Genomic DNA, 10,568 nt, shown 5'->3' with positions numbered 1-10,568 from the left:
ATGTTGTCTTTCTCTGGGTTTTAGACTAGGCTTGCTTCTGGTTCTAGAATTAGACTTGCTTCTGACTGGGCTTTTACTTCGCTAAATATAGATCAATGGCTACCACTATGTGTGAGCTGAAGTGGTTGGTTTACTTATTTGATATTTTTTCTACATGTCATATACCATTACATTGTGATAACCAATCAACTATCTACATAGCATCCAATATGATATTCCATGATCAAACGAAGCATATTGCAAGCGATTGCCATATAGTTATAGAATGCTTACAAGCCAATTTTATTTCAACACCATATGTGCCTTCCAAATTATAGTTAACAAATGTGCTAACTAAACCATTCAGTTCAATTTTTATGCAACCAAGCTTAATCAAGTTAGGAACGATTTCAATCCCATTCCTACCTTGAGAAGGGAGTGTTAGAATGGTCATGATATAAGTAAAAAATATCGTAGCTATTGTGTTTTGTAATTAGGAGATTGTATCAGTAGCCGGTTGGTTTTGGAGGCAAATCAGTTAGCCTTTTGATAGTTAAAGTCCATCTTACCATGTGCTGAAATTCCATTAACAAAGAGGTTACTAGAATTCGAACCATTAACCATTTAGTCTAAGAGATTCCGATACTATATTAAGAATCGTTTTAACCAAAAGGTTAAACTGATAGTTAAGGTCAACATATAGCTTTTATTAAATTAAAAGTTCAATTATATACAAACATCAAAACTATTGATTTCAGAAGATGACGAAATGTCCTAATTAAATTATTCCGAAGCAAAAATGTTATCAATTTTTTATACGACAACATGCTTTACGAAAACAACTCACTTAATACAATCCATTTAACGCAATTACCATTCTCATCAAGTTTATACCATACATAACCACGCAAACTACATCACATAACACAATTACAACACGTCAATCCGTTCTCATCACGTTTATACCCTATATAATCACGTAAACCACATCACATAACACAATTGCAACACGCCAACCCGTTCTCATCACGTTTATACCATATATAATCACGTAAACTACATCACATAACGCAATTATAATACGACAATCCGTTCCGACATCCTAATTTGATCATCATTCCCAAATCTCTTAGTCTCTACGGCACTCCCCATATAGCAATAAAATCCAAGACATATGAAGAAGTGAAATGCACAAGTTTTCCCACATGAATCAAAGCAAGGGGACCAACAAGTATGTATGCACATGCTCTCACAGCTATAAATAGGTACAAACCATGACAAGTACTTTGCAAGTCATCTCATCTCATCTCATCTCCTCTCTATCTGGAATTAATTGGATCAACACCAAAAAAAAAAAAAAAAAAAAAAAAAAAACATTAATTTTGATTTTTCTAGAAAAGGGGACCATAAATTAAATTAAAGATCATCCTAGTAAAGCTCACATATTTGTGGGTCTAAAAACATCTTTCTAAGTACTTCAATATATGACCATATGCAAAGAAGAAGGAAAAAGGTTGCAGATAGATAGATAATAAAAGAAAGAAGAAGACCCCATTTTATTTTATTTTATTTATTATTATTATTAATGGAGAGAACAATTTAATTCAAGGTGGGGGATCAAAAATTAATTGAAAAGAAAAGAAAAGAAAAGGAAAGGAAAATATAATAAGATTAAATAAAAAAAATAGAAATAATGATTGAAGAGTAGTTCAAAGAATCAAGATGTGATAATCATGAAAAACCAGAATAGCATTTTCACAAAGTACAATATCTATGGTCCACCTAATTATCACCCCCAACCTGTACAAAATCTAGGTGACATATGACTCTATTTTTATTATTTTTCCTGGATTTAAACCTTGTACACTTATATATAATATAGTTTTTTTTAGGATCAAATCAAACTCAAGTTTATATAAGCTCAAAACATAATATATAAAAAGGTATAGATGTATAATAGTTAGCCTACATACTACTGAAAAAAGAGGAAAAAATGAATAGAAAATAGTATCACAATTTTATTTAATTATATATAGTTAAAGAAATTAAACTTAATTTTTTTTAACAACTTGATTAACACGACCTATTTGATACGGATTATAGCTTTTAGTATATTTATATCATATTGAAAATAGAAATAACGAACACGGTTATGACATGAAAACTCAAATAACAATTCTATTCTATTGCAGGAGAAAAGGTGTAGGAAAATAAAAAACTGCAATTTGGTCATGAAATATTCAGAATTAATTAAAAAAACAAAGGGTTGATATGAAAAGATGTTGCATTTCCAAGAAGAAAACACCTTTCTTTCTTTCTGCATGATTAAATGCTGAAAAGATGCTAAATTGTAGTAAATGGATTTACTTCAAAAACATAAGTACAGAACCAAGAAGTTTTACTACACCTTAGTATGAGTAATACGCCCGACTAATGAAAAAATTGTGCATGCAGGGTCGGATCCATAGTGATTTGAGCACCCATTGATCATGGAAAACACTAAAAATTCTATAGAAACTGTAAACCGGACTTTATTTATTTTTTTTAATGTAAAACATTCGAAAAATATTAATTTGGCATCATAAATCACGATAAACACCCCTCTCAATGAATTGTAGGACGGATCCACGGGAGGTTTAGGGTAACTTGAGCATCCATTAGTTACTGAAAACACTAAAAATTCTATAAAAACTGTGAACCAGACTTTAATTTTTTTTTTTAATGTAAAACACTCGGAAAAACATCAATTTAGCATTATAAATCACGATAAACACCCTTTCAATGAATTCTAGATCCATTGTTGGAGGTAATTGGTGTTAAAAAATAAATGAATGAAGGTGGTATCAATTAAATAATCGGATACATTACTCCGGAAGCATAGTAGAATTTCTCTGAATTAAAAAAAACATGACATGCTGAATTAGGTGCAAATGAAATCAAATCTCAGCATTTCATCAGTAGAAAGAAAGAAGAAAACAAACAAGAAGAAAAGAAAAAAAAAAACAGCCCAAAAATTCTGCAGAAAAAAGTCAACATCTAACTGTGACTTCCCTGAATTTATGCTGAAACTCAGGAACATTGTAAGAAAGACTAGTAGTAGAAGTAGTAATGTAGAAGTAGGATCATTCCAAAAATAGCAAAAAGAAAAAACATATAATAATAGAAAGGGGTATCTAGGGTTTGAAACAAATTTAGACAAAGTTTGCATCTTTGCTTACCTTAAACCTTGATTGTCTGTGAAAATGGTGATGAGCATTGTAGAGAGAGAAGATGATGAAAAAGATAGGAACTTTAAGGCATAAAACGTCTGTTTGTCCTTGTGGGTGTTTGTTCTTCTGGCTTGCCTTTATATTTTTTGCCTCGAAAAGGAGCTAACTTTGACACCAGCATTTGCACGTGTGTTACCCAGTACCCAATGCTCTTCTCTGCTACCCCCTTCCATAATGTTTAATAAAACCCTAACCAGTCAAATTTGAAAATTTCACTATCTGACAAAATATCTCAACCCTAAGCCCATAACTTCCCATCATCTCTTCCCACTTTCTTCTCCTCCTCATCATTCTCCACTTGCTCCCCACCATCCCAGTCACCGATTCAGAATTCACTGACACACAGTCACCGATTCAGAATTCACTGACACACAGACAGACGTACTTCCCACCACCCAGTTATCCATCTAGAATTCACTGATAGTGGTGGTTCCAATTCCGATCCAGTTACGGATTCAGAATTCACTGTTAGAGATGATCCCCATCAAGTTACCGATCCAGAATTCACTGACAGATGTACTATTTGATGATTTTATATTCACAACCAGTTTTATATAGATTTTTCCTGCATTTTCCGGCTTCTATGGAGTTTTTCTGCATTTTCTGGCTATCAGTGGATGCACAAAATCACCTAAACCCTTGCCCCCAATCTATCTTTTGTTTTCCCTTAATTGGTTACTAAGATTAAGGATTGAACACATTTAATTCCATGTTTTAGCAAGGAAAGAATGATGAGGATTGAACAAATGTAAGTTCTAGATAATCAAAAGATCATAAATTTAACAAAAACCGACAATTTAAAAGGGGGAAATTAAGGGAAAAAATTGATAAATTTGTACATCCTTCTTCAATCAAAGGCATAGATGAATACCATACCACAACCATCGATCTTAAAGATATAACCCTAAAAAAAAGGAGGAAGAAGGAGAAGAAAAAGAAGAATGGAGATTGATGATTTAGAAGTGATGAAACAAGAGATCATGAAAAATAAAAAGAACCCAAAAAGAAAGAAAGAAAGAAAGATGAAAAAAAAAACGGTAAAGTTTCCATTTTTTTCTTTTTTTCTGTTACTAATATGGTGGCCGGCCAGTCCCCCAGTATGCCTCATTTGGAAGTTGCACTGAATTTAGTAGATTAGGAGGCAGTCCTTGAAATAATGGTGGATTTGGATCTTGCATTAGCTGCTGCTGCTGATTCTGATTATTCTGATTCTGCTGTTGCTGCTGCTGAGATTGTTGTTGTCCGGCTGAGACTCCTCCTCCGGGAGATCCCAGTGAACCACTCCCCGGCTGAACCGCCACCTGTCCTTCATCTTCCTCCAACGGCAACCTCTCATACGCCGCATTACCAAAAGAAGCAGCCATAATCACAACCGGTCCAGAAGCTAAAAGAGGACCAACCACCGCACCTCCGACAACCTGACCTTGTCCACCGGCTAAATAAATAGTCAACCCTGATGCTGCTGGCGGAGCTGGCGGCGGCAAGAATGAACCCGAAAGCGATAAAATCTCAAATCTACCATGTAAAGTAACCACTGCACCAGGTGAAGCCGGTTGCCGGAGAGTAACATTAGTAACCGTCCCGGTTCCGCTTAAAATACAAATCCCTCTTTGTCTCCGGCGAGCGAAAGTCGATACACTCTCCATAATATCGCTTCCGTTTGCGATTTCCATGACATGAGATCGAAGAGCATTCGCACTATCTCTAGTGATTATAATTGGGGGTTTCGGTTTGTTCTTCGATCCGGCCGGTCTTCCTCTTGGTCTTCTCGTCATTTCACCGTCTCCGCCGCTACTCATCGAGATTAATTCCTTTCCTTCATCGTTGATTTCATCGTGCTCTCTCTTTTGACCACGGCTATTGTATCCTCCTCCTCCGCCTCCTCCGCCGCCATTGCCGCTTAGCTCGTCTTCTGAATTTTGCTGCTGATGTTGCTGAAATTGATGGTGATGATGAGCATGTAAATGAAGATCTCTGGTGTGAAAAGGAGGCGGAAGTGGCCGGCCATGTGCTGCTACTGGATCCATCTTTGCTTCAATCAAAATCAATTTTAACCTAAATTGAATAAAATCCCCAACTTGTTCTTCTTCGCAGAGAGAGAGAGAGAGAGATCAAATGGTATGAACTTGAAGCTTCAGAAAAGTAATTTTCAGCTGAATCAAACTCATCTTTCTACTTAATCTAACCTTGATATGAGTAGGAAAAGATGCAGACTTTAACTTTTTCGAAGGTTTTTTTTTTAGTACGAAACGAAGAAGACGAAGAAGGAGAAGTTTGGGTGAAGGTTTGGGAGAAAATGAAGAACAGAAGGGGGAAAGGTAAGATAGAGAGAAAATAAAAGAGAGATCGTAAAAAAATTAAAAATTAAAATTTTAATTTTAAGCTTTTCGGGTACAGTGTTGTTGGGTTAGGGTTAGGTTGAGGTAATCGGGTCGATCGATGATGATGGGTCTGGTTTGATCTGGGTTGAGTTGGGTTGGATTTAGTTTCGTTAAGACAGTGTGCGAATGGACGATGTGTGGTCCCTATAATTTATTATTATTATTTTCTCTTCTTTTGTCTCTCGCACACTACGTGGGTCCCACCATACACGTTCATGTTGTCCTCTTTCTCTCCTGTCTGAAAAAGCATGCGCTATAAAATCATGTTGTCCTTCATTTTTCTTACTTCTTCAAATTTTAGCTTATTTTCTCTAATGCGACTTCGTACTATGTTATTGTCAGTGTTTTTCTTCTTTTTCCTCTAATATTATGTTCTTATTTAAACAGAAACAGTAAACACGTTTTGTCTGTAAATTAATTGTAAATTTTGACTTGTCTGCTGCGACAATAATTAAAATTGTGCTTAAAAAGGTAATAACTAACAACTTTTTCCATGATGATAGAAAGTCATTACATTATCATATCCGAACATGACAAAAAAAAAAAACGAAAGATCTAAATTTGATAGTTTAGTGTTGTGTGTTGACCGACTAAGGAAATGGAGTGGCAAAGAGGTGTGATTAGGGGGGAAAGGAGAGGGGTGTTTTGGGGAATTGAGGGAGGGTGGTTCCATGTGGGTCATGAGAAACTGAGAAGGACCCACCCAAAATAAATTCGGGTGCAAGTCTTAAGGGCGACTCTCGATTCTACGAATACAAATGCATATGCATTGATGTTGATGTGTATGTTTTTGTAGGGACCATATTCAAGAACCCCTTTTTTGGGTCGAGCGACGTGTCACTTCTCTAGTTCCCACGCCTTTCTCGGCCTCCTCTTCTTATCATCAACCGTTTCATAATTCATTATACAAACATATGATCAACAAATTAATTCTAGTGCGAGTTTTTTTTTAATTAACACTAAATTATCTCATTTTATTTTTTCAATAATTCCCATTAAAAATGAGGACTCTAATCTTTATTTTTATTTTTCCAATTTTCTTTTTATGTTAATGGCACTATGATCTGCTGGAATACCATGTAAATATTAACCAATTAAGTTTGTTTGAGTTGTTAAAGACCTCTAGTCGCTTAAGTTAGAAATCTCGAATTAGCGTACGTAGAAAGCTTCAATTGGAAAATGATCCAGTCAAATGATGCTTAACGAGCATCAAATCGAGAAATCAAAATACTTTGAAAGGGTATAGTTTGATAACATATGTCTAAATGACTTTAAAAATGTAAATTTTCCTTCATTTTATCCTCAATCTCACTCAACACACTTTACTAATATATATTCTGAGTAATTCTCTCTACATCTGTGATGCTGGGTTAAGTTCATTCATGTAACATTGCTATCTTTTAAGGTCGGTGATGATGATGGATTTGGTTTGGTTTGGGTTGGATTTAGTTTTGGTAAGACACCGTGCGCATGGACGGTGTGTGGTCCCTATAATTTATTATTATTATTTTCTCTCTTTTTTTTGTCTCTCGCACACTATGTGGGTCCCACCATACACGTTCATATTGTCCTTTTTCTCTCCTGTCTTAAAAAGCAAGCGCTATAAAATCATGTTGTCCTTCATTTTTCTTGCTTCTTCAAGTGTTACCTTATTTTCTTTAATTCGACTTTGTACTATGTTATTGTCTGTATCCCTCTTCTTCTTTTTCTTCTATGCTATGTTCTTATTCGAATCAAAATAGCAAGCATGCTTTATGTGTTAAGTTAATTGTAAATTTTTTACTTGAGCAATAATCAAAATTGTGCTTAAAAAGGTAATAACTAACAACTTCTTCCATGATGATAGAAAGTCGTTACATTATCATATCTGATTATGAGAGAAGAAAAAAAATGGAAGATCTAAATTTGGTAGTTTGGTGTTGTGTGTTGACCGGCCGGTGAAGTGGAGTGGCAAATAGGTGTGATTAGGTGGGAAAGGAGAGGGGTGTTTTGGGGAATTGAGGGAGGATGGATCCATGTGGGTCATGGGGAACTGAGAAGGACCCACTCAAAATAAATTGGCCAGGTGCATGTCTTAAGGGCGATTCCCGATTCTAGGAATACAAATACATATGCATTGATGTTGATGTGTACGCTTTTGCGAGGACCATATCCGAGAACCCCTTTTTTGGGCCAAGCGACGTGTCACTTCTCTAGTTACCATGCCTTTCTCGGCCCCCTTTTCTTATCATCAACCGTTTCATAATTCATCATACAAACATATGGCCAACAAATTAATTCAAATGTGAGTTTCTTAATTAACACTAAATTATCTCATTTTATTTTTTCAATCATTCCCATTAAAAACGAGGGCTCTAATCTTTATTTTTATTTTTTCAATTTTCTTTTTATGTTAATGGCACTATGATCTACTGGAATACCATGTAACCAATTAAGGTTTGTTTGAGTTGTTAAGGACCTCTAGTCGCTTAAGTTAGAGATCTTAAATTAACGTACGTAGAAAGCTTCAATTGGAAAATGATCCACTCAAATAATGCTTAAGATCAAATCGAGAAATCATAATACTTTGAAAGGGTCTAGTTTGATAGCATATGTCTAAATGACTTTAAAAATGTAAATAGGCCTCCATATTGAACTAGTTTTGTAAATTTTCCTTTGTTTTATCCTCAATCTCAATCAACACACTTTACTAATATATATTCTGAGTAATTCTATCTACATCAGTGATGCTGGGTTAAGTTCATTCATGGAACATTGTTATCTTTTAAGGGCGGTACCCTGTCGCTACTTATTTCATATCATTCATTATAGATTTACCAACTTTCGTCTGATTCGTTCCGAAAAAATAAATCGTACTTTGAAAGTTGTCTTTTTGCCGATTTGTTTCGGTTTAAATCTCATGGATTGGACTTCATGACTTTAAAACATGTCTATATATATTCAAAACATATGTTACTTATATACTCCACTAGCTCACTCTCCATTTTCGATATAATCAGTTCATTTTTTTCCCATCGTCATCTCTTACTTTGCTTAAGTCTTCTACCCTCACGCCACTCATTTCGGACTAGAGTAGAAAACGTCATTAGAAATGCCTTATTGGTAGCATGCTCTCGTGTCCCGTTATGATACACTTATTAGTATCGATCATTATGAAAACGTGTTAGTCTTAGTCAAATCGGGTTGATTGGACTATTTATAACTTGATTTTTGTAGTGCGTTACAAATAGTAGTTTTGTGAAGTAGCTTGTGGCATGGCAATTACCTTGGTCAAAACATAGTTGGCCGATTATCTGTAAATTATTGTTTAAGCCAGTTATAAAAAGGTAAATTTCATACGCGCTAAATTGAATATTTTGAAAATTTTAAACTCTCTTAAAATGGTGTTCGTACTTAATGTGTTTCCATTCATTGTATATTGGAATTACATCGTTATCTCCTAAGTGCAACATTCCAAAAACTACAATTACCAGCCGGTTCAATCTAATTCGATCGGAAACGCCGAAAACTGTCATAAAAAGCTAGTATTCGAACCTTTGACCTTTGGTCTATGAATTCTAATGCTCGCCACTATACTGCCATTTCACTTATATTTATTATTAACTATTTAAGAATAAATAATAATGTTATAAATGAAATAATTATATTTAGTATTATTTTTTCTATTTAGATAAATATCATTAAAAATTTATTTTATTTTCTCAATATTAATAAAGTTTAATTAGCATCTAAATTTTAAATATATACAAATAAATTTTAAAAATCTAATAAATTAAAATTTAAGTTGAATTATAAAATAATATCATATTAGTATATTTACATGTTAGGTATTAGTGAAAATAATATCCCTATTTATTTTTTTTTGGTAGAAAAGGAAAGGAAAGCAAAGCAAAATAAGCAACTACACCGGGATTAGCCTAGGAAAACTAACCCCAATCCTATCCTCTAAAAGAAGAGGAGAAAGAGCGATAGGGGGAACGGTAAGGGTAGAAACACCTAACACCCCCTCATGGCATGCCGCCGCCAAGTGATCTGCAACACGGTTCTGCTCCCGAAAAATGTGGCTGAACTCAAGGATATCAAATGAGGGGCTAAGCCTCTTAATAGCTTTAATAAGGTTGCGGCTATGAAGACCCATGGCATGACTACCCAAAATCATATTGATGGCCTCCAAGTTATCTGACTCCACAGAAAGCCTCTTAACACCCAGCCTAATCGCCAGCTGGATCCCAAAGAGAATGCCTCAGAGCTCTGCAGAGAAGGAAGAACCCAAACCCAAATTCTGGGTAAACCCAGAAAGCCAAGCGCCTCCCGCATCCCTAAGAACACCTCCGGTAGCAATCTTACCATTACTGAGGCATGAACCATCAGTATTCAGCTTCACAACCCCCTCTCTCGGCCTGCTCCAGCTCACGAGGTGGACATCACTACTCGGGGAAGATCTGGCAAGGGACTCACCTTTGAAACTATCAATAATAGAGGAGAGTTTCTTCAAGAAGAACTCAGCTAAGTTAGGCAAAAGCACAGCTTTATTATCAAAAATCTCCTAGTTCCTCCATTTCCACACTTGATGACAGATAATGGCAAAGAAAATGTCCCCATGCTCCATATAAGACAATAACTTTCCCCTAATACCATCTGAGAACCAGTCGTTCACAGAATGGGACATGAAGGAAGAGAAAGTATGATGAGGGAGAATTTTCTTCCAAACCTCTTCACTCTTAGGGCAATCCTTAAGAGCGTGGCACAACAATTCAACATGGCCTCTACATCTACCGCAAGCTCCAGAGGTCGCCAAATGCCTTCTGTATCTATCTGAGTTAGTAAGTAATCTGTCTTTAATGCCCAGCCATAGGAAGCTCCTCATGCGGTAGGGGATTTTAAGGGACCAAATGGTCTTCCAAATATCCGAGGGATTATCAGTCCTGTTAAGGGAAAA

General features: G+C 35.5%; 1 protein-coding gene across 1 annotated transcript; it reads right to left on the bottom strand.

The window, feature by feature from the left end:
• Nucleotides 1-938: 938 nt before the first annotated feature.
• LOC136216884 (AT-hook motif nuclear-localized protein 22-like) lies at nucleotides 939-5,576 on the bottom strand. The gene is made up of 2 exons (XM_066003428.1): nucleotides 3,198-5,576; nucleotides 939-1,302 (listed from the first exon to the last, which is right to left on the bottom strand). The coding sequence occupies exon 1, from the start codon at nucleotides 5,273-5,275 to the stop codon at nucleotides 4,319-4,321; it is 957 nt and encodes a 318-aa protein (XP_065859500.1). The 5' UTR covers nucleotides 5,276-5,576; the 3' UTR covers nucleotides 939-1,302; nucleotides 3,198-4,318.
• Between the last annotated feature and the right edge of the window lie 4,992 nt (nucleotides 5,577-10,568).

This window comes from Euphorbia lathyris, chromosome 2 (assembly GCF_963576675.1).
Source record: "Euphorbia lathyris chromosome 2, ddEupLath1.1, whole genome shotgun sequence".
Lineage (NCBI taxonomy): Eukaryota > Viridiplantae > Streptophyta > Magnoliopsida > Malpighiales > Euphorbiaceae > Euphorbia > Euphorbia lathyris.
The sequence above is the reverse complement of the archived record's forward strand: the minus strand, read 5'-3'. Positions and strand labels throughout refer to the sequence as shown.

Bases quoted from the DNA above. Each gene is read 5' to 3' on its own strand.
- LOC136216884 (XM_066003428.1), bottom strand. From the start codon at position 5,275: ATGGATCCAGTAGCAGCACATGGCCGGCCACTTCCGCCTCCTTTTCAC.